This window comes from Tarenaya hassleriana, unplaced genomic scaffold, assembly GCF_000463585.1.
Source record: "Tarenaya hassleriana unplaced genomic scaffold, ASM46358v1 Cleome11, whole genome shotgun sequence".
In the NCBI taxonomy this organism is placed as follows: Eukaryota; Viridiplantae; Streptophyta; class Magnoliopsida; order Brassicales; family Cleomaceae; genus Tarenaya; species Tarenaya hassleriana.
Genome location: NW_010961290.1, coordinates 4,039,242 through 4,063,223, shown reverse-complemented (window position 1 = coordinate 4,063,223; position 23,982 = coordinate 4,039,242). Strand labels below are relative to the sequence as shown.

General features: G+C 39.5%; 3 protein-coding genes and 1 pseudogene across 5 annotated transcripts; 3 read left to right on the top strand and 1 right to left on the bottom strand.

Moving 5' to 3' along the window:
- The first annotated feature begins 240 nt into the window (after positions 1-240).
- LOC104805929 (PYK10-binding protein 2) lies at positions 241-3,611 on the top strand. 3 transcript variants are annotated; one of them, XM_010530644.1, is made up of 6 exons: positions 241-832; positions 1,265-1,438; positions 1,543-1,980; positions 2,068-2,514; positions 2,596-3,045; positions 3,120-3,611. In XM_010530644.1, exons 2-6 carry the CDS (start codon positions 1,280-1,282, stop codon positions 3,447-3,449), a joined length of 1,824 nt encoding a protein of 607 aa, XP_010528946.1. In that variant the 5' UTR covers positions 241-832; positions 1,265-1,279; the 3' UTR covers positions 3,450-3,611. The 3 variants fall into 3 exon arrangements, with proteins under 3 accessions (XP_010528946.1, XP_010528949.1, XP_010528948.1); XM_010530647.2 differs by having other exon boundaries at positions 3,190-3,430; XM_010530646.1 differs by lacking the exon at positions 241-832 and having other exon boundaries at positions 1,284-1,397.
- A 1,209-nt stretch (positions 3,612-4,820) lies between these two features.
- On the top strand, positions 4,821-12,439 carry LOC104806014 (jacalin-related lectin 4-like). The gene is made up of 12 exons (XM_019201518.1): positions 4,821-5,099; positions 5,510-5,679; positions 5,792-6,229; positions 6,317-6,754; positions 6,844-7,293; positions 7,378-7,608; positions 9,127-9,224; positions 9,797-9,965; positions 10,341-10,823; positions 10,943-11,389; positions 11,483-11,917; positions 12,011-12,439. The coding sequence occupies exons 1-12, from the start codon at positions 5,006-5,008 to the stop codon at positions 12,284-12,286; spliced, it is 3,729 nt and encodes a 1,242-aa protein (XP_019057063.1). The 5' UTR covers positions 4,821-5,005; the 3' UTR covers positions 12,287-12,439.
- Positions 12,440-15,136: 2,697 nt separating this feature from the next.
- LOC104806013 lies at positions 15,137-18,969 on the bottom strand. Its single transcript, XM_010530731.1, has 8 exons — positions 18,964-18,969; positions 18,780-18,850; positions 18,354-18,698; positions 16,648-17,653; positions 15,927-16,567; positions 15,490-15,848; positions 15,257-15,431; positions 15,137-15,164 (listed from the first exon to the last, which is right to left on the bottom strand). The coding sequence occupies exons 1-8, from the start codon at positions 18,967-18,969 to the stop codon at positions 15,137-15,139; spliced, it is 2,631 nt and encodes an 876-aa protein (XP_010529033.1).
- Positions 18,970-21,010: 2,041 nt separating this feature from the next.
- LOC104805928 overlaps positions 21,011-23,982 on the top strand; it is a 6,470-nt pseudogene continuing 3,498 nt past the window's right edge.

Genomic DNA, 23,982 nt, shown 5'->3' with positions numbered 1-23,982 from the left:
TTATATAAAAATTCCGCGTTAATACAACTTAAACTTTTAAAATTTTTTCCATATAACTCCATATCATCTCACGCCGTTAATTTTTCGACAGAATCCGTCAAAAAATTAGGCATTTGAAATGTCAATCAGTTGTCACGACACATCAGTTAAAATTGGAAATGAAATTAAAACAAACCGAAACCCCTAATTTAACTAAACCGAACCGATTCCTTTAAAAACAGTCCTAAATCCCTAACTTCAGAAATTGCGATTCACTCCTTCAAGAATCTTCTCCTTTTTTGAATGAAATCCTAAATGTGAAAGGTTTGGTTATCGGACTCCCAGAATCTGTGTTTCTCGGCGGCGTCGAAGCCGGAGATACAAAGATTCTTCTAGATTTTCTGTAATTTTCCCATTCATCTTCTCCGCTTGGGGTTTTCGATCGTTGTCCCCAACTGAATCCGGGTCGAGCCGATAACCCGGTTTGTTTCTCGGAGAATTCTCCTTACGCTTGGATTTTCGACGGAAATTATGGATCGAGACCGATGATCACTTGCGCCATGTGCGATTAAATGGCGCACCGATGGCGGAGTAAGGCGTCTCGGGTCTCCATTGGATCCTGGTTGGGTTTGCGGCTTGGATCACCTGATTCGAACCTGACCCGTGCAAGTGACTTTCGGAGATGTCTAGAGTTCGTTTCCCATTTACGGCATTCTAAGCAAAGTATAACGTATTAAGAGACGCAAAGGAAAGGATAGAATCAAGAGACGCCCTCCTAGCTTCTCTTGGTTATATACGCACACCCATTCCCAGGCACAGTTCATCGCTGCAATCATCGCAAAACCCAACTGAGGTACTCTCTCTCTCTTTAATCACATGTTTCTCGAATATTATTTTTCCAAATCTGTATTGCTTCTCTTTTTACTTTATGAATGAAAGGAAAGTAAGAGAGAAGATAAAATGGTTACATAGGAAATGATGAAAGAAGATGATTTGTTTTCAAATTCTGAAAAATATTTGAGATCTTGCTAGTAAAATAGTCGAAGGCAGAAACATTTTCATATCCTTTGGTATATACAATTTTGAATATATATATATATTTGGTTTTGAATATAACATTACGCAAATAAAAAAAAACCCTTCAAATTATATAACAGCAAATGTTTCTATAGATAGATTTCGAAATATATTAACTTGTCAAAACTAAATTTGATTTTATGGCGATATATTTTTTATTTACTAATGGATCCGTGACAAAATTATGTATATCCGATAATGTATATAGAGAGGAGCGGCAAGGATGCCGGATTGGGATGACGGCAATCACGAGAAGGTGAAAAAGGTGAAGGTCACGTACACCAACAACACCATCTACTCGATACAGGCCGATTACTGCGACAATGACGACACCGTTCATGGTGAGGTTCACGGTCGCAAAGTCGGAAGCCAATCTGCTGAGGTTTATATTTCTTTGTTAATCATCAAGTGATATATATATATATATATATATAAATCTAATACTGTTTTATAACTCGATTCAATTGGAAAATCATAAATTCGCAGATTGAGTTGAACGCAGACGAGTACCTCACGGAAGTGGATATCTACGAATCCACCTATTCAGCTTCATTCACGTTCAAGAGCAACCAAAGAAGTTTTGGTCCCTATGGAACAACGTATCCAAATTATCATCACAGAGAGATAAAATCGCCGGAAGGCAGCCATATTGTAGGGTTCCATGGCAAGAGCAATGATTATCTTGACCGTCTTTATGTTCATTTCGGACCCATAAACTCGTCCGGAATCGTGAAGTTGGAAGCACAAGGACGTAAGGAAGGCCTAAGATGGGACGACGGAGAAAATCACGACGGCATCAAGAATATTATGGTCGGAGTTGGTCACAAGGGCGTCCACTACGTCAAGTTCGACTACGACAAGAGCGGACTACTCAACGATGCACCCGTCCATGGGGTTCGAGACCAAACATTCTCACTACCACCAGTATGAGATTTCTGAAATTTTTGTCTTTATACTTTTGATTGGCATTGCTCTGCTTCAACAGTTATGGCAGTTATTGTCTCTTGACAGTTTGAAATCGACCGTCCCGACGAGTATCTAGTATCGGCGGTGGGTTACCATGAGGATGGCATCATTCAGGGTCTTCAATTCAAAACCAACAAGAGAGAATCCCATATCTTTGGATATAGCGACGGTACCAAGTTTACACTTGAGGTCAAAGACAAAAAGATTGTCGGCTTCCATGGATATGTCGGTATTGCTCTCAACTCCATTGGAGCTTGCTTTGTACCCATTTCCTCCTCCTCGTCGTCTTTGTTAAACAAATCGGGAACCCAAGGTGGTAAAGGAGGCAAACAGTGGGACGACGGAGCGGATCACAACGGGGTTACAAAGATAGTAGCTGGAGTTGGTCGGAAAGGTGTTCACTACGTTAAATTTGAATACGACAAGAACGGACAACTGGAAGAGGGACCAATCAGAGGGCTCCCAACAGGAACATTGCCGCAACCGTACACAGTATAAGCTTCTGCCACTGCATCTTTAGTTTTTTTTTTTGTGTGTATAATCTGCTTCTTTAAAATGTTACAATCCATGCAGTTTGACATCGACCATCCGAATGAGTATCTCATTTCCGTCGTTGGTTACTATGAGGGTGACAACGTTATCGGTCTACGTTTTCGAACCAACGAAAGGGAATCTCAAGTAATCGGATATAGCGACGAGGGTACTAATTTCATACTCGAAGGCAAGAACAAGAAGATTGCCGGGTTCCATGGATTTGCCGATACGACCCTCAATTCTCTTGGAGCTTACTTTGTGCCCATCCTGTCATCATTGCCATCTTCCACTGATAAACTGGAAGCTCAAGGTGGTAAAGGAGGGGAAGAATGGGACGACTTTGCAGATCACGACGGCATAAGAAATGTGGCCGTCGGGCTTGGTCGGAAAGGCGTTCACTACATCAAGTTTGGTTACGACAAGAGTGGACAGCTTAAAGATGGACCAATACACGGACTTACGAATGGAACACTCTCCCCGCCACCGACTGTAAGAATTTATTAATTATGATGAATTTAAATTACTCTCAACTTGAATCTAATTTAATAACCATGTATGTACAGTTTGAGATTGATCATCCTAATGAATATCTCATATCGTTCGTGGGTTATTACAACGATAACATCATCCAAGGTCTTCAATTCAAAACCAACAAGAGGGAATCTCAAGTCTTTGGTTATGGAAAGGGTACTAAGTTTACACTCGAGGTCAAGGACAAGAAGAAGATTGTCGGCTTCCATGGATACGCTGAAACTTGTCTCAATTCCCTCGGGGCTTACTTAGCACCGGTTTCCTCCCCACCCCGGTCCTCTGTCGATAAATCGGAAGCCCATGGTGCTAAAGAGGAGATCATATTTGATGACGGTGTGATAAATGTTGAAATAAAACCCTAATCTTGATTTCAAGTTTAATTTCGGATCATTAATCCATGGAAATTAAACTGTAACCAAAATTAATTCATCATCTCACGGCGAAGATTATGCCCAAGCGTCTGTTGTTTTTCTGCATATGTTGCGTATCAAATTAGTCCTCTATATATAAGGTCAAATTGATTATTTGGTTTCGCAATTAATTTCTCTATTATAAACATTATATTTTCATATGGAAGAATAATGACTTCTGCAAGAAATAAACTGCTTTATCTTTACAAACTCGTTCGATTACAAAAATAAACATGGACAATAATTTTACCGTTTGTCATTCTCGTTCTTATCCATTACAACCGTGGTTAAAATTTGGTTTTGACTGTTGGAATAAAACCGGCCTGAACGAAAGGATCCAATCCTGGTTTACTCTCGGTTCCCTTTGATTCCTCTTCGGTTGTCATCGGTTACTCTAAACTTCTACGAAATTACTAAATTGCCATCAGTGAAACTCTGCATGAACTAGAAACTCTCAAAGCTTTCAAACACTCTCGCTTGCTCGGAAGTTTCCCCTTGTCGTTACACGATAGCTAATCACATATTTAGACGTCGTCGGATAATAGATTATTAATTCACATAAAGCCCTGTTAATTCATTATGATAATGCTTGGTCCCATAAACAACATTAACGTTACGAGAACCAAGCGGGCCACAAAATATTATATAACAAAGTCAATAAATATCATGAAATTAGGACCGAGAGGGTCAATAAGTATCATGAAATTGTCCCATCATCATCATCATCCCTCTCTCAGACTCTCTCTCTCTGCAAATCCTGAGTCAGGTATTCTCTCTCTCTCTCTCTCTGGTTTTAATGGAAGCTGTTCAACGTCATTTGAATAAGGGGTTTGATTCTTCATAATCCATATATCATCCCCTATTTCTGTTTTCTCCTGCTTTTTCATCTTTTTTAACCTTATCGATGTTTAGTAATAATATATACAAATCCATCGTACAAATTATTTAGCTAAATACTAATTACCGTTCATTACCATTCCATTGTTCAGTTTCAATTTTACCAGTGCCGATATCATTTATTTATTTTATTCTATAATTATGTTTGATGACAGTGTAAATGGCCAGAGTAATTTAGAATGTCGAGTTTTCAGCTAATAAATAACCTCTGAACATGTTTTCCAAAGAAAAAAAAAAAAAACTCTGAACATGTTCTTCGCATATATCACTCACAAATGAGTAAAATAAACATTATTTTTGTGGTCAATTATTACAGCGACTATACTAATTATATTAAAGGCAACAGATAACCCATAATTAAAAGTCAATATTCATAATATCTACAGATCCGAAAATAATTAAACCAGAGAGCGTTGGGCCAAGTGCGACTAAATGACGAACCGACGGCGGAGTAAGGCGCCTCGGGTGGGGTCGGGTCTCCATCGGATCCTGGTTGGATCACCTGATTCGAACTTGACCCGTGCAAGCGAGTTTCGGGGATATCTAGAATTGTTTTCCATTTACGAGATTCTAAGCAAAAGCATAACGTATTAAGAGATACAAAGGAAAGGATGGAGTCAAAGAGACACCCTAGTGTCTCCTCTTGGTTATATATACACAGCTCATCGCTACAATCATCATCTGTCTCCACAAGACCCAACCGAGGTACTCTCTCTAATCACATGTCTCTCGAATATTATTTTTCCATATTTGTATTACATAGACATTTAGATATTTTTATACTCTTTCATTACTTTATGAATGAAAGAAAAACAAGAGAGGATATTAAATGTTTACATAAGGAATGATGTAAAAAACGACATAAAAATGTGCATACGCTGTAGTATATGGACCACATATTCTCAATATATCGGTAATCATTGCTCCAAAAATCATTCGTCTCTACGTTAACAATTGTAAAACTCTAACAGAATGTTTCTATTGAACGATTTCGAAATATATCAACTTGTAAAAACTAAATTTGATTTTATGACGATATATTTTATTTTTGGAGTTTATTTACTAATGGATCCGATCCGTTACAAAAATATGTATATCCAACAATATATATGGAGGAGCGGCAAGGATGTCGGATTGGGATGACGGCAAGCACGACAAAGTGAAAAAGGTGAAGATCACGTACACTTCCTACGCCATCAACACGATACAGGTCGATTACTGCGACAATGGGGACACCGTTCATGGTGAGGCTCACGGTCCCAAAGTCGGAACAGAATCTGCTGAGGTTTACATCACTTCCTCCTACTCTAATTTTTTTCCTTTGTTAAACATCAAGTGATCAGCCGTGTGTATATTATATATGTGATCGATTCAATTGGAAAACCATAAATTCGCAGATTGAGTTGCACGAGGACGAGTACCTCACGGGAGTGAGTATCTACGAATACGAAACCTTTATAGATGCATTAACGTTCAACAGCAACCAAAGAAGTTTTGGACCTTATGGAAACCCTGCTTCAAGTTCTCCCAGAGTGATAATATCGCCGGAAGGCAACCACATCGTACGGTTCTATGGCAAGAGCGGCAATTATCTCGAAAGTCTTAAAGTCCACTTCAGACCCATAAACTCGTCCGGAATCGTGAAGTTGGATGCACAAGGACGTAAGGAAGGCCAAAGATGGGACGACGGAGAGAATCACGATGGCGTCAAGAATATTGTGGTCGGAGTTGGTCACAAGGGTGTCCACTACGTCAAGTTCGACTACGACAAGAGCGGACTACTCCATGATGCACCCTTCCATGGGGTTCGAGACCAAACATTCTCACTACCACCGGTATGAAGTTTCTGAAATTTCTGTCTTTATACTTTTGATTGGCATTGCTCTGCTTCAACGGTTACGGAAGTTATTGTCTCTTGACAGTTCGAAATCGACCATCCGGACGAGTATCTTATCTCGGTCGTAGGTTATCATGATGGTGTTACCGTCCATGGCCTTCAATTCAAAACCAACAAAAGAGAATCTCGAGCCTTTGGGTATAGCGAGGGGAACAAGTTTACGCTCGTGGTCAAGGACAAGAAGATAGTCGGCTTCTATGGATATGCTGGCATTACTCTCAACTCTCTCGAAGCTTACTTCGTACCCATTGTCTCCTCGTCAACCAATAAATCGGAAACCCAAGGTGGCAAAGGAGGCAAACAATGGGACGACGGAGCGGATCACGACGGGGTTACAAAGATAGTAGCCGGAGTTGGTCGGAAAGGCGTTCACTACGTTAAATTTGAATACGACAAGAACGGACAACTCGAAGACGGGCCAATCAGAGGGCTCGCAACTGGAACATTGTCACAACCGTACATAGTAAGCTTTTGCCACTAAATCTTTAGGTTTTTTTGTTTTGTTTGTGGGTATAATCTGCTTCTTTAAAATGTTACGTACAATCCGTGCAGTTTGACATCAACCATCCGAATGAGTATCTCATTTCCGTCTTTGGTTACTATGAGGGTGACAACGTTATCGGTCTACGTTTTCGGACGAACGAAAGGGAATCTCAAGTAATCGGATATAGCGACGAGGGTACTAATTTCATACTCGAGGGCAAGAACAAGAAGATTGCCGGGTTCCATGGATTTGCCGATACGACCCTCAATTCTCTTGGAGCTTACTTTGTGCCCATCCCGTCATTATTGCCACCTTCCACTGATAAACTGGAAGCTCAAGGCGGTAAAGGAGGGGAAGAATGGGACGACTTAGCAGATCACGACGGCATAAGAAATGTGACCGTCGGGGTCGGTTGGAAAGGCGTTCACTACATCAAGTTTGGTTACGACAAGAGTGGACAGCTCAAAGATGGACCAATACACGGACTTACGAATGGAACACTCTCCCCGCCACCCACTGTAAGAATTTATTCTGACTAATTTAAATCACTCTCAACATTTGATTAATTGAATATCCATGCAATGATATTTGTGTACGTGCAGTTTGAGATCGACCATCCTAATGAATATCTCGTATCGTTCGTGGGTTACTACGACGATAACATCATCCAAGGCCTTCGATTCAAAACCAACAAGAGGGAATCTCAGGTGTTTGGTTATGGAAAGGGTACCAAGTTTACACTCGAGGTCAAGGACAAGAAGAAGATTGTCGGCTTCCATGGATACGCTGAAACTTACCTCAATTCCCTCGGGGCTTACTTTACACTGTCTTTTGTCAATTAATCGGAAGCCCATGGCGCTAAAGAGTTCATATTTGATGACGTTGTAGGCATTATATTTCATATGGAAGAATAATGACTTCTACAAGAAATAAACTGCTTTATTTTTGTAAACTCGTTCGATTACAAAAATAAACATCGACAATAATTTTACCGTTTGTCATTCTCATTATTATCCATTACAACCGTGGTTAAAATTTGGTTTTGACTGTTGGAATAAAACCGGCCTGAACGAAAGGATCCAATCCTGGTTTACTCTCGGTTTCCTTTGATTCTTTCTTCGGTTGTCATCGGTTACTCTAAACTTCAACGAAATTACTAAATTGCCATCAGTGAAACTCTGGATGAACTAGAAACTCTTCGCTTGCTCAGAAGTTTCCCCTTGTCGTTACACGGTAGCTAATCACATATTTAGACGACGTAATAAATTATTAATTCACATAAAGCCCTGCTAATTCATTATGATAATGCTTGGTCCCATAAAATAATATGCTTGATTCCCACCTAAAGCCGTGTGACACTGGAATTTGAAGAATAAACAACATTAACGTTATACGAGAACCAAGCGGGTCAATAAATATTATATAACAAAGTCAATAAATATCATGAAATTAGGACCGAGAGGTTCAATAAGTATCATGAAATTGTCCCGTCATCATCATCCCTCTCTCTCTCTCTCTGCAAAGCCTGAGTCAGGTATTCTCTCTCTCTCTCTGGTTTTAATGGAAGCTGTTCAACGTCATTTGAATAAGGGGTTTGATTCCACATAATCCATGTATCATCCCCTATTTATGCTTTCTCCTGCTTTTTCATCTTTTTTAACTTTATCGATGTTTAGTAATAATATATACAAATTTATCGTACAAATTATTTAGCTAAATACTAATTACCGTTCATTACCATTCCATTGTTCAGTTTCGATTTTACCAGTGCCAATATCATTTATTTACTTTATTCTATAATTATGTTTGATGACAGTGTAAATGGCCAGAGTAATTTAGAATTTCGAGTTTTCAGCTAATAAATAACCTCTGAACATGTTTACCAAAAAAAAAAAACCTCTGAACATGTTCTTCCCATCTAACACTCACAAATGAGTAAAATAACATTATTTTGGGGTCAATTATTACAGCGACTATACTAATTATATTAAAGGCAACAAATACCTACCCATAATTAAAAGTCAATGATGTATAAAAGTCAATATTCATACTATCTACATATCCGAAAATAATTAAAACTGTGTGGTTTTGATATCTTGTAACAAAATGATATTAATGGAATTTTGTGTTACTCAATGATATTAATATATATATAGTTAAATATTGGTTTGATTTTTTAGTTTAGCTTTGGTTAAGGTTTGTTAATAGAGATTCTTTTTTCTCTTTTTCTATTTGTATTTAAAGAATTTATCATGAATGAATAATAGAGAAAAAAAAAATCTACCTTCGGTTCTGAAATAGCAGATTTTTTTCCCTTCTTCCATCTCGTCATTTTTCCTATTCCTTTGAAGATTTTGATTTCTTATTATTTGTATACAAATCTAAACACGGAGGAGGATAAGGAAGGCGAAGGTGATGAAGATGAAGTTAATGCTATCTTGCACATAAGGTGTTCGATAAAATTACTCTGACGCAAACATTTCATTTACTTCATCTTCTGCATCTCTACAGTTTTCTATAATCCTTACCCACTCTTCTTCTCCATTTTTCTTCTCTATCTCTCTAACATAGTGGGGTTTTTTTTTCTGTCATCTTCTCGTCTCTCACCCCCTCTCAAGCGCCCGCGTTCTCTCCCTCCTCTCTCTCCGTCTTTCGTTTGTCGCTCTCTCTCTCTGTGTGTGTCGACGACGGGGGCCACCCCTTTCTCTCTCATCTGTCCATCTCTCTCTTCATTGGTTCTATGTTCCCCCCGGTAAGTCTCTCTCTCTCCTTCTTCTTCGTTCCTTCTCCTCGCGTCAACTTTGGCCATCTTCGATCTGGTCTGTCTCTTGGATGCAGTAGGGAGCAAAGTAGCCACCGGATTTGGGATGCTTTGTCGATTTCCCTTTCGATGCGTATTCCGCCGGTTGTCGGATTCACATGGATTATTCTCATGTTCCATCACTTCACATGCATTATATCCGAGTCAAACATATTCTAAATTATAATATTTGTTTCGTTGTCGAATCAGAGTAAGTAAAGATTCACTGCGGTAAAAAAAATGTCCTGGGACGACGGAAAACACACGAAGGTGAAGAAAGTGCAGATTACGTATGGTGACGTCATCAACTCCGTCGAGTTCGAATACGACGACAACGGCAACGCTCTCAAGTCACAGCGACATGGCAATGTCGGAAATCAATCAGATGGGGTAAGTTTCAGTTATGTTCCGATTTCCACATTCAATTTTTAAATCCTAAATCCTATAACCGTAATCTAATTTTGAAAATGTCATTGCTTAGAACTTAGAAGAAAAGGTTGAGACTTGAGGTAGTTCTTTTGGGTTGAAATTATAGTAACTGGTTGAATGGTCGAATTTTTATTTTTGCAATACAGTAAATTAATAAAGCTTTCCGTTTTAAATTTGTTATAAAAATCTATTATTTTTTTAACAAATTAGATTATTTGTATTTTTTTTTAGTTTGTGCTAAAAGAAACCATATGTTTTTTTTTACATTTGAATTAAAACAAAAATAATTTTACCTTTATTTTTTTTTACTTTGGTTGAAATGTGGGTTTGTTGTAGTTCACGCTGAAACCCGACGAGTACATAACGGACGTCACTGGTTACTACACGACCAGACCGAACGGGCAAGAAGTTATAACGGCGTTAACGTTTACGACCAACAAAGGAACATATGGTTCTTACGGAAAGAAAACCAGAAACTACTTCTCCGTCAACTCTCCCAAGGACAATCAGATCGTCGGTTTCAATGGAAGCAGCAGCGATGTCCTTCACTCCATCGACGTTCACTTTGGCCCCATAGTCGCCGCCGGAACCGGATCCGGAACGGGACCGGGAGCCGGTGGAGCGGAAAAAGTGGAAGCACAAGGAGGAAAAGGAGGCAATGGATGGGATGACGGAGCGAATCACGACGGTGTGAGGAAGATTGTGGTCGGAGCTGGTCGGAAAGGCATTCACTACGTCAAGTTCGGTTACGACAAGAGCGGACAGCTCGAAGATGCGCCACTCCACGGATCTGCAACTGGAGCATCTTCTCCAACACAGGTATATATATAAACTAACATGAAAAGCTCTCTACTTTTACGTTTAGATGTTTTTATTAACTTGAAATACATAGCGCACAACAATTTTGTTATCTTTGTTTCACTTTAATCTCTTGACAGTTTGAAATCGACCATCCCGACGAGTATATTATATCGGTCGTGGGCCACCATGACGGTGGCATCATTCAGGGACTTCAATTCAAAACCAACAAGAAGGATTCTCAGGTCTTTGGTTATGCCGACGGTACTAAGTTCACGCTCGAGGTCAAAGACAAGAAGATTGTCGGTTTCCATGGATTCGCTGACACGACTCTCAATTCTCTTGGAGCGTACTTTAGACCCATTTCCTCCTCCTCGTCGTCTTCAATTGATAAAGTGGAAGCCCAAGGAGGTAAAGGAGGCAATGAATGGGATGATGGGTCAAATCACGACGGCGTGAAAAAGATTGTCGTTGGAGTTGGGAGGAAAGGCGTCCACTACGTCAAATTCGATTACAACAAGAGCGGACAGCTCGAGGCTGCACCCCTCCATGGCTCTACTAATGGAGCTTCTTCCCCATCTTTTGCAGTACAAAACTTCAAACTTTGACACTTTTGCACCTTTATTGAGTTTGCTCCATTTTCGTGATCTCTCTTCCTTTGTGAATTGTGATCTCTGCAGTTTGAGATTGACCATCCCGACGAGTACATCCTGTCGGTTGTGGGTTACTACAATGTTGAAAACATTCAGGGTCTACAATTCAAAACCAACAAGAAGGAATCTCAGGTTTTTGGATACGACGACGGTACTAAGTTCACGCTCGAGGTCAACAACAAGAAGATTGTCGGGTTCCATGGATTTGCCGATAGAACTCTCAATTCTCTTGGTGCTCATTTTGCACCTGCGGGTAGCACCACTTCTTCTGCAGTGAATAAATTGGAAGCCCAAGGCGGTAAAGGCGAAACTGTTTTCGATGATGGAGCTTTCGACGGTGTGAGAAAAGTGTACGTGGGACAAGGTGATTCCGGTGTGGCTTATGTCAAGTTCGAGTACGACAAAGGTGGCAACTTGGAATCACGTGATCATGGGACGATGACAATGCTTGGTACTGAAGAGGTATTAGTTTCTTCTTCTACCTCTAACGTTGTCCTGGTCGGTGTTCTTGATTGGCTTACGAGGTCTTTTGTTTTGTGTCGGAAACGATTTCAGTTCGAGCTCGAGCAGGGTGAATACATCACATCGGTGGAGGGCTACTATGACAAAATCTTAGACTATCAAACTGAAGTTATCTCGGCTCTTATTTTCAAGACGTCCAAGGGGAGAACTTCCAAACAGTTTGGAATGGCGTCGAGTACGAAATTCGAACTGGACGGCAAAGGCGGCAAGCTGGTGGGGTTCCACGGCAGCGTTGGAGGAGAAGTTCTCCATTCTCTTGGAGCTTATTTTGCTCCATCGCCCACTCCACTGACTCCCGCCAAAAAGTGAGACTATAGCTAAAATCCATGTCTTTCCTTGAAAGTGTGTGGTCTGCTTTGATTATTTTTAACTTTATGTTGTTGTGTTCTGTCTTTTAATGATGAAACGTTTTGATATGAATGAAGGAATATCGAATAATATCTATGAACATGATTTCCGATATTATTTTTTTTGTAATCTCCAATTTGTTTGTCATGAATTAATGATTTAAAGTAGCGCCAATTGGAAGTTCAACAACAATACTCAAAAGATCATTAAATTTGATGTTTCGGTTTTTATTCAATAATAAATGTGTGAATGGTATGAATTTAAGTGCGCGGATTGATCTTAGGAAGTCCCAGTTGATTATTAGAATCATGGGACCACTAGAGAATAATCTAATAATTATTCTCTAGTAATGCCTCAAAGGCTCAAACAATGTTTTCGGTAATAATGATGGAAATTATATATATGTATATATAAAAGAAGACTAATAATAATAATGATGCGAAAGTCAATAAATATTATAGGAGTAGGTATCGCATCAAAAGGGTCAATACACTATGATAGAGTTGCCGCGTCATGGATCATCAATTTCATCATCATCTCTCTTGTCATAACGATTATTTCAAAAAGAGAATAAAGAAAACGTTAAAATGGATTAAAAAAAAGACACCCTTGGACGAATATTTGGAGAAATGTGTTGATACTCATTTTATTTTAAATTATTTAAAATAAACGATACATACGCATACACATACATAACATACATATATATATATATATTTTTGTGTATCAGTGTATATATGTATATATGTATGTATGCAATGAAACCGACCCCTGAACGACAGGATCCTAATCCTGGTTTACACTCGGTTTCCTTTAATTCTTCGGTTATTGCCGGTTACTCTAAACTTAATTGAATTTACTAAATTGCCATCAGTGAAACTCTGGATGAAGTAGAAACTCTCAAAGCTTTCAAACACTCTCCCTTGCTCGAAAGCTTCCCCCCTTGTCGTTACATGATAGCTATAATCACAGTTGGACGTCGTCGGATAATAGATTAGGGATAATCCCATATTCCCCCACCAATTTTACTTAAAGTTCCAATTTCCTACACGAATTTTGAATTTTCCAAAAAGTTACATCGAAATGAAAATCTTCCCAAATTACCCCACGAACTATTGAAATTGATTCCAATCTCATACACAACGGCTTACGGCGTGAAACGGAACACAATTCCGTTAAAATCGTAGGTGATATGGCACGACACGTCACAATAACTGTCCACATGTATACGCCACGTGTGAAATCGAAAAACCGCAAAATCACCAATTAAACCGAGTCGGTTTGCACATTTAACCGGAAAAAAAATTGAAAAAACATAAAAAAAAACCCAAATATGCTGTAACCTAATTCCTCAAAATCGAGCTCCTCTCTTCAAAACCCACACTCACTCTCATCCTTCCTCTCTCTCCAGATCGTCGACACCATCGTCGGCCGCAACTCCGGCTACAGTCGGCCTCAACTCCGGCGAGATTCGGACTTGAATCCGGCGACACTCGGCCCCGATACCGGAGACACTGTACTCGAGCGCGAACCTCTTCTCCTCCGGAGTGACGGTAATTTTCGATGGCTTTGTCCTCCTCCGACGTACTCGTCTGTGAACCTATCCTCCTCATTATGCCTTTACATTTTCGAATTTATAGGTTTTATTGGTTCATGTTAGATGAGTTTATTTTGATGTGGTATGATATGTTAAATGGGTATAGGCTGATGTGTTTGATTCTGTTTTGTGTTTCAGTTGTGTGTTTTTGGGATATAGGTTAATTTGGTAGAAGACCAAATTATGTTGTTTTTTGGGTGATTCGGTTAATCTAACCTCAATTTCCGAACAAACCAAGTCCAATTGTCGGTGTCTTCGATACGCACAACAGCCCAAGCAATTGGATAAATACCGTCATTGGCATCTCTACCTACTGCAGAAAGAAGTTCCCCTTTAAAGTCCCACTTCAAGAAACATCCATCTAACCCGATAACCGGACGACAATCAGGTAATGATTTTATTTGAAAATTGTTGTTTGATTGTTTAGAGGTGAATAACATTTTTTTCTGATGTAATGTGATATAGGGGAACCACTCTCACGTATTTAAATGGCTCGATGAAGCTATTGTCGAAGAAATCGAGGATATACATGTTGAACAACAACAACAAGGTGCTGAAATAGAACAGATGAAATCTAAATTGCAAAAACTGGAAACAGAGAAGGAAGAGTTGGAAACGAAGTTGGAAAAAACTGAAATAAAAAACCAAGAATTGGAAGGCAAGGTGGGAGAAATTGAAAAAGAGAAGAAGGAAATGGAATACAAATTGTTGGTGCTTTTGTTTATTTTTGTGTCAGTTTATATGTATTACTATGGTTTGTCTGTTATTTGAAGTTTTCCATGACATGTATGGATGGATGTGTTTGTAGTATTTGAAGAACGTTAGACAAGACTAGTTATTTTGTATCCATGGATCATGGTTGTTTAGAGACAATTTATCTAATATGAATTATGTATGGCTTTAAAAAGTGTGTGATCTGATATATATGTATACACATGTGTCTAAAACAGAATAAATTAGACCATAATATACCAAAAAAAAGGCATTACAAGACATGAACTCATAGATGCATACACATTGTCGTAAACCCAAAATAAAACATGAGTTCATAGATCCCATACACATTGTCTTAAACCGAAAATTAAACATGAGTAGATGTCATCCAAGACAACCCAAAATAAAACATCAGTAGATTCTCATAGTGTCATTTATAAAACATCAGTAGATTCTCATAGTGTCATTTCGATAGCAATAACAAATAAGGATCATATTCTTCAATCTCCTTGTACTTGTTTTCCTGATCTGCAAGCCAAGTAAAAAGAAAAAGACATGAATTTATTGTTATTAACGGGAACAAAATATTGTTGAAAAGAATGAAAAAAAACCCGACTTACCGAACATTAGAACTAGCATGTGACATATCAGCTTGCCTTGGTATTGAAAAAGACTGTGGAGGAGTTGTTGTAATCCTGACATTGCTTGGTACCATTCCAAGGAGACGACGACGTCTACTAGTGAGAGGAAGCCCGGACTGCATTGTCTGACTCGATTGAGTGGGTATGGAAGCACCTTTCATAGAAAAAAAATATGTGAATTGTAAGAAAAATATGAAAGTTATCGATTTCACCTTGAACAGAGTTACTTGATTGTGCATTGCTACTCGAAGGTGTATTGCTGGCCGATTGTGCATTGCTACTCGATGGTCTTGGTTCATTCTTGCACGTCTTTGCATTATGACCAGGTTGTTTGCAGAGTCTGCATCGGAAAACTCTTCCATGTCGGGTCATGTGACCGCTCTTTGATGTTGACTCTTGAGGCTCTTTGATTCTTTTGTGTTTTTTGGGTCGCCCGGTCATTCTTTTGGTGGTAGGGACACCAATTGGAGGTCTGTCTGATCTCGCCCAAGCCGGCTCACCATTTACGGGTAATATGTTATGTTCATAAATTGATCGCCATGTGGATGTCAGAAGGTAATGAGACATATACCTGCAAAATGGGAAGATAGTCCGTTATTCATGTACTATTGTCCAAACGTTATGTAAATACAAAAGAAAATAGAATTACCTTGAAAGGTTTTCTCGATTGACTTTTATGACAGCTAAGGAATGCTGGCAAGGGATACCTTTCAACTGCCATCGACGACAACCACACGTTCTTGCAGGCAAATCAACCGCATAACTAACCCCAAACTCAGACACCTCATATTTTCCGTGTCCACTCCGAATGATGTAACAATGACGAGATTTCTCACGAGACTTCTCTAAAGCTTTCATGATTCTCGGAGGAAACTCTGTTTTGCACCTTTCTGATTGACTTGCACGTCGCGCTATCCTCCGCATCGTACTCCTTCGAATATCTTCAAGCATATCAATCATGGGACGGCTACGCGCTTCTTTGATGGACCCATTGAAGCTCTCCGATAAGTTGTTGTTAACGTCATGACATTTAGTGTCCGGGTTAAAAAATGCACGACACCATTTCTTCGGTTGGGCCCTCATAAAACCATCATAAGCCAAAGGGTTATACATTCGGATATCACGTACATATTGACGAAACTCACTTTCTAGGTAGCTCTTGGCAGCCTTCCAAAACAGAAGTTTCAGTTCTAGGTCCTTGAATTGTTTCTTCCAATTCGCAAATACATGTCGTGTGCACATCCTATGCTCAGCAAAAGGTAACTGTCCTTCGATGGCATTCACCAAACCCTGGTCATAGTTAAATAGTAATAGTTAGAATCTTATGTCTATATAATGTATTTTAAACAAAATTAAGAAGTTAAACATACCTTCTGCTTGTCAGACAAAATGGTCAACTTTTCACCATCGCCCAAACGTAAATCTAACCTCAATTTCCGAACAAACCAAGTCCAATTGTCGGTGTCTTCGATACGCACAACAGCCCAAGCAATTGGATAAATACCGTCATTGGCATCTCTACCTACTGCAGAAAGAAGTTCCCCTTTAAAGTCCCACTTCAAGAAACATCCATCTAACCCGATAACCGGACGACAATGTCTTTTCCATGACTCTCGTAGGACATCGAAGCATACGTAGAATCTGTGAAACACCTGCTGCCCCGAAGCTGCGTTTGTTCCGATTTCAGTACTCGTATTGGGGTTTGAACGTTGCAGCTGTAACTCGAAGGCCCACCATTTCCTAAATTGGACTTCTTGATCTTCCCTAACAACTTTCAAGGCCAAACTTCTAGCCTTGAAACACTTGGTAAGCGAGACAGTCAAATTATGATCCCGTTGTATCTCATCCTGTATCTTTTTTCCCTTAAAACTCGGATCAGCCCTAATCTTCTCAACGTACAAGTTTGCTATTTGCCTCATCGTTAGCAGATTAGCAAACTTCTCCGCAATGTGGTTGTGATCGTCTTTATAGATCTTGATCATCCATTTATTGATTGGGACCTCAACCGAACAATAAATCCTCCATGGACAGCCCACGTTACAACACACTGCGGCCAATTTTGTTCGATCCCACCTGGACAACTTCACGTTGAAGTTTTTATTGATCACATAGTCAAACAATGTCTTCTTAAATTCTTCACCCGAATTGAAAGTTTTACCAAGATACAAGAACTCGTTACTCGGGAATGTTGTCGGAATCTTTGTCTTGGGCTTGTCAAAATTATCCCATTCTTCATCAGTTCCTTCAGGTGTGAGGGGGATATGATCATCACTATCTAAATAATCCTCACTCCAATTCACCTCTTCATCTTCAACAACATCAACTTCATCAACAACAGGAACTTCAACAAAATCATCATCACTACTTTCATATTCCCTAAATTCATCCATATAATCAGAAGACTCATCGTCATACCCAACTGTATCATCGCAGCATACATAATCATCTGTAATACCCCGAATCCCGATTTAATATTTAATTATTTAAAAATAAATAATTAAATAGGACCAGGGTATATGGCTAAGCCTTATGGTGGACTCCATACAGGCGTGTTTGTGTTTGCCATTGATGTGATTTTTGTGTGGATATATTCGTTGCATGTGTTTTACTGAAAATGTCGATTGTACCGTTCTCATTGAGAACGGGATTTCCGGGTTCAACCCGGGCTACTCACTAAGCAGTTGTGCTTAGCCCTCGTGGTTTCATATTTTTCCAGATCACGAGGATTACGCCTAGCTCATCGGACGACGACGACTGGAGAGCAGCAGCATCATGTACGGGATTTGTTTTCCTAACTCCAAGGATATGTATTTTCCGATATTTTTGTACGGTTTAGTTATGACTATTCGGACATGTGTTGATTCGCGATACTAATCGCTTGTTGTACTTTCCGCTGCTACTTTGATTTAAGTTAAAAATGTTTTGTTTTCCGCGTTTTTCGCTTCCGCAAATTTGTTAATTTAATATTTTATTCTATATCGTCCATGTGGCACAGCCCGTATACTGTACACGGGTTACGGGTGTCACATCATCATCCGCAGCACTGTCATAATCAACCAAATCCTCTTCAACTAACCTATCTACCCTTTGCTTGACTGGAGTGGGCTGAGATATATGGTGGTCTATGTATACATCTAACTCCCCACAAAAGGTTGCCATTTCAAACATTAACTTCATGTCATTATCCCCACATCCTTGCACCACATGTCTCTTCTCATCCAAACTCTCATATGGTAATTTAAACCATACGTCTTTGAGTGCACCACTTATGTTATGAGATTTAACAAAATCTTCCACAAAACTCCAAGACATAATATTCATATCAACCATAACACCTTCCTCCACAAATCCATTAATGTAATAGCTTTTTCCGTCTATTTCTTCCATACTTCCAGCCATATGAAAGTTGATTTTACACCAACTAAAAAATATGAACGCATTCTATCACTATCTATTCATAAAATATACCACCTTCCAATCAACAGCAAAACTAGAAACTTACCTCATTTTCGAAGAAATCGAGTTGTAAACCCGAGGGTCTGCTGTATCACCAAGATCCACAAACACCGATATCTATAAACCACGAGCACACAATCAGACATTTCTGAAATTCCACAATCGTCTACAATCGAGTTCCTCTCAATATATCACACCATTACATATTTCTATATTCTCTAAGCTCAAACCGCCATCAAACAACATCATCAACCTATAATATCACATAACCCAATTACACTATCACATAAATACACAAAACCAGAGGATTAAGACTAAAAAACACAGGGGAGAAAGTCGCGGAACATTACTGTCACGTCGGAGAAGGAGATGTTCACGTCTGAGGAGGGTGTCGCCGGAATCGAGTCCGCGTGTCGTCGGAGTAGCGACTGAGTCTCGCCGGAATCGAGGATGGAGTCGATGGGCTGGAGAGAGATGATGGATTAGAGTGGGTATCGTGGTCTGGAGTGGATATGAGAGTCAACAGTAAGGCCGGGAAAGGATCTCGCCGGAGATGAGGCTCGCGGTGGAGAGGACTGTCCGGCCGGAAGGGGCTCTCACCGGAGAAATCAGAGTCTGCCGACTATTGGGGATTTGGAAATTAGAAGAAATGGTGAGTGTGGTGTTTTGGAGGGAGGAGGTCGAATTAGGTTACAACAGATTTGGATTCAAGTCCGAATCTCGCCGGAGTTGAGGCCGAGTGTAGCCGGAGTTGCGGCCGACGATGGTGTCGGTTTTGAATCTCGCTGGATGAGAGTGAGTGTGGGTTTTGAAGAGAGGAGCTCGATTTTGAGGAATTAGGTTACAGCATATTTGGGTTTTTTTTATGTTTTTTCAATTTTTTTTCCGGTTAAATGTGCAAACCGACTCGGTTTAATTGGTGATTTTGCGGTTTTTCGATTTCACACGTGGCGTATACATGTGGACAGTTATTCTGACGTGTCGTGCCATATCACCTACGATTTTAACGAAATTGTGTTCCGTTTCACGCCGTAAGCCGTTGTGTATGAGATTGGAATCAATTTCAATAGTTCGTGGGGGAATTTGGGAAGATTTTCATTTCGATGTAACTTTTTGGAAAATTCAAAATTCGTGTAGGAAATTGGAACTTTAAGTAAAATTGGTGGGGAAATATGGGATTATGCCAATAGATTATTAATTCGCATAAAGCCCTATTGAATACATTATGATAATGCTTGGTCCCATAAAATAATATGCTTGATTTCCAAATAAGCCGCGTGACAATGGAATTTGAGGAATAAACAACATCAATGATGCGAGAACCAAAGAGGGTCAATAAATATTATAGAAACAAGGTGAATAAATATCATGGAATTGTCCCATCATCATCATCATCATCATCATCATCCCTCTCTCTGCAAACCTAACTCAGGTACTCTCTCTCTCTCTCTCTGGTATTAATGGAACCTGTTCAAAACATTTGATTATGGAGTTTGATTCTTCATATATCATAGTAATATTGTTCTTATTTTAATTTTAAAATTTTTTTTCTTGTCGTGGCATCAGTGCATGCATCATCATCCCCTATTTCTGCTTTTCTTTTGCTTTTTCGGCCATCAAAAATTCCAAAAAGTTAACATTCAAGTTTTTGTAAAATTACTTTTATTAAAAATTTGGAAACCCGTTTTGATAAAAAAAAAAAATCAATAAAAACCAAAAACTATAACAAAAAACTCAAAATAAAAACCATAATAATAACATATACAAACACACAATACAAATTATTAGCTAAATAGTAGTACTAATTACTGTCAATTACCATTCCTTTGTTCAGTTTCGATTTTACCAGAGTCAACATTATTTATTTATTTTATTCTATAATTATGTTTGACAACAGTGTAAATGGCTAGAGAATAATTTGGAATTTGGGGTTTCCACCTAATGAATAACATGTGAACACGTTCGTCCTGCCTAACACAAACAAATGAGTAAAATAACATTATTTCGGGGTCAATTATTGCAGTAACTAACCTAATAAAATATTTAAGGCAATAATTACATATCCATAATTAAAAGTCAATAATATATAAAAATCAATATTCATAATATCTACAGATCCGAGAATTAGTAAAACTGTGTGGCGGTAACAAAATTACATTGATGTGATTTTTTTTTTTTTTTGCGTTACTCAATATTCGCATGTCGCATTCACATGGGCTATTAATTCAGAGTCAACACATATTCTGGATTCTAAAATTGGTTTCGTTGTCGGGTCAGCGTAACTAAAGATTCACTGCGGTAAAAATGCCATCCTGGGACGACGGGAAACACACGAAGGTGAAGAAAGTGGTGATTACGCATGGTGACGTCATCAACTCCGTCCAGTTCGATTACGACGACAACGGCAACACTACCGATTCACAGCGACGTGGCGATCTCGGATCTAACTCTAATTGGGTTAGTCTCAGTTATGTTCCGATTTCCACATTCAATTTTAAACCCTAAATTCTGAACGCTAATCGAATTTGAAAATGTCTTTCTTTTGGGTTGAAATTATAGTATGAATAAATTCATGATAATGGAAAAAGAATGGCAGAAATAAAAAATCTTTCTATTTTTAATTTATTATTTTTAGAAAAATAAATCATTTCTATAACAAACTTAAAATATAAGACATTTTTAATCAATTAGGAGTTGATATTTTTTTTATTCAAAATTAATAATTGATAAATCTTTATAATAAAATTAGAGGTTTTTGAATAAATAAGAGAGTTGGTATTTTTTTTTTCTGGAGTTTGTGCTAAAAGAAACCGTATGTTATTTTAATAAAACTAAAATAATTTTACCTTTTATTTTTTGTATTTTTGGTTGAGATGTGGAATTGCAGTTCATGCTGGAACCCGACGAGTACATGACCAGCATCAGTGGCTACTACACGACCAGACAGAACGGGCAAGAAGTTATAACGTCGTTATCGTTCACCACCAAGAGAGGAACATATGGCTCTTACGGAAAGAAAACCGGAAACTATTTCTCCCTCAAGTCTCCCGAGAACAACCAGATCGTCGGTTTCAATGGAAGCAGCAGCGATGTCCTTCACTCCATCGACGTTCACTTTGGCCCCATTGTCGCCACCGACGTCGTGGAAAAGGTGGGAACACGAGGAGGAAAAGGAGGCAAGGAATGGGACGACGGAGCGAATCACGACGGCGTGAGGAAGATCGTTGTCGGAGTTGGTCGGACAGGCATTCACTACGTCAAGTTCGATTACGACAAGAATGGGCAACTCAAAGACGCACCACTAGTACTCCACGGATCTACAACTGGATCATCTTCACCAACACAGGTATGAATTCACATGAAAAGCTCTCTGCTTTCACAGTTTGAACACGACATTTTTGTCATCTTTGTTTCATTTTAGTTAATCTCTTGACAGTTCGAGATCCACCATCCCCACGAGTATCTTACATCGGTCGTGGGTTACCATAAGGGTGACATCGTTCAGGGACTTCAATTCAAAACCAACAAGAAAGATTCTCAGGTCTTTGGATATGTTGATGGTACTAAGTTCACTCTTGAGGTCAAAGATAAGAAGATTGTCGGTTTCCATGGATTCGCTGATACGACTCTCAATTCTCTCGGAGCCTACTTTATACCCATTTCCTCCTCTTCCTCGTCTTCCATTGATAAAGTGGAAGCCCGAGGCGGTAAAGGAGACAATGAATGGGATGATGGAGCAAACCACGACGGCGTGAAAAAGATTGTCGTTGGAATTGGGAGGAAAGGCGTCCACTGTGTCAAGTTGGACTACGACAAGAGCGGACAGCTCGAAGATGCACAACTCCATGGCTCTACCAATGGAGCTTCCTCACCATCTTTCACAGTATAAACTGACACTTTTGCACCCTTATTCGGTTTGATACGATTTGCTTCAACATTAATCATCCATTTTTGTGATCTTTTCTTTTTATGATCTCTGCAGTTTGAGATCGACCACCCCAATGAGTATATCGTATCAGTTGTGGGTTACTACTACGTTGAAAACATTCAGGGGCTACAATTCAAAACCAACAAGAAAGAATCTCGGGTCTTTGGATACGACGAAGGTACCAAGTTCACGCTCGAAGTCAAGGACAAGAAGATTGTCGGGTTTCATGGGTTTGCCGGTACAACTCTCAATTCTCTCGGAGCTCACTTTGCACCGACGAGTAGTTCTACGGTGAATAAATTGGAAGCCCAAGGCGGTAAAGGCTAAACCACTTTCGATGACGGAGCTTTCGACGGCGTGAGAAAAGTGTACGTGGGACAAGGTGATTCCGGTGTGGCTTACGTCAAGTTCGAGTATGTCGAACCACGTGATCACGGGACGATGACAATGCTCGGTGTAGAAGAGGTAGCAGTTTCTTCTTCTTCTACCTCTAACCTTTTCTTGATCGGTGTTCTTGGTTCGCTTACGATGTCTCGGAAACGATCTCAGTTCGAGCTCGAGAAGGGTGAATACATCACATCGGTGGAGGGTTACTACGACAAAATCGTTGACCATCAAACTGAAGTTATCGCGGCTCTTATTTTCAAGACGTCCAAGGGGAGAACCTCTCAACGGTTTGGAATGGCGGCTGGTACGAAATTCGAACTCGACGGCAAAGGCGGCAAGCTGGTCGGGTTCCACGGCAGCGTTGGAGGAGAAGTTGTTCATTCTCTCGGAGCCTATTTTGCTCCATCGCCCACTCCATTGACCCCCGCCGAAAAGTAAAGAACAGCCAAAATCCAATCTCTCCATGAAAGTGTGGTCTGCTTTGAGCATATTTGCCTTATGTTGTGCAAATGTGTATGAATTTAATGTTCCGTGTTATATTCAATAATAAATGCGTGAATGGTGTTGTGGTCGTAGCAGTAACGCTATATGATGATGGCTAATCACATTTACACGTCGGAAAATAGACTAATCAGCTTCGACATTCAATAGGACATTCAAATATATACAAGTCTAATAAAGCCGTGGTATTAATCAATCAAGATAATTCCTGGTCCCATTAAATATTACGATAATTCTGGATTAGCAGATGGCATAAAATAAATTAGGATATTTTAACAGAGCCCAATACTTTACTTTCCGTGTAATGGTGGAAATTGATGGGAATAAATAGGGATATAAAACGAGCCGCGGATCGCGGGTCGGCTCGTGAGTCGGCTCATATTATTCTGGGTTGGGCTCAAAATATTTGAGCCATAAAAAACCAGGGTATTTT

Coding starts and splice junctions, on each gene's coding strand:
- LOC104806013 (XM_010530731.1), bottom strand. Junction 16,568..16,647: donor TTTTGTCTGACAAGCAGAAG/GTATGTTTAACT, acceptor AACTATGACCAG/GGTTTGGTGAATGCCATCGA. Junction 15,432..15,489: donor ATCAAGTAACTCTGTTCAAG/GTGAAATCGATA, acceptor TTTCTATGAAAG/GTGCTTCCATACCCACTCAA.
- LOC104806014 (XM_019201518.1), top strand. CDS start 5,006: ATGGAGTCAAAGAGACACCCTAGTGTCTCCTCTTGGTTATATATACAC. Junction 5,680..5,791: donor TCGGAACAGAATCTGCTGAG/GTTTACATCACT, acceptor ATAAATTCGCAG/ATTGAGTTGCACGAGGACGA. Junction 11,390..11,482: donor CTTCTTCCCCATCTTTTGCA/GTACAAAACTTC, acceptor TGATCTCTGCAG/TTTGAGATTGACCATCCCGA.
- LOC104805929 (XM_010530644.1), top strand. CDS start 1,280: ATGCCGGATTGGGATGACGGCAATCACGAGAAGGTGAAAAAGGTGAAG. Junction 1,981..2,067: donor AAACATTCTCACTACCACCA/GTATGAGATTTC, acceptor GTCTCTTGACAG/TTTGAAATCGACCGTCCCGA. Junction 3,046..3,119: donor CACTCTCCCCGCCACCGACT/GTAAGAATTTAT, acceptor ATGTATGTACAG/TTTGAGATTGATCATCCTAA.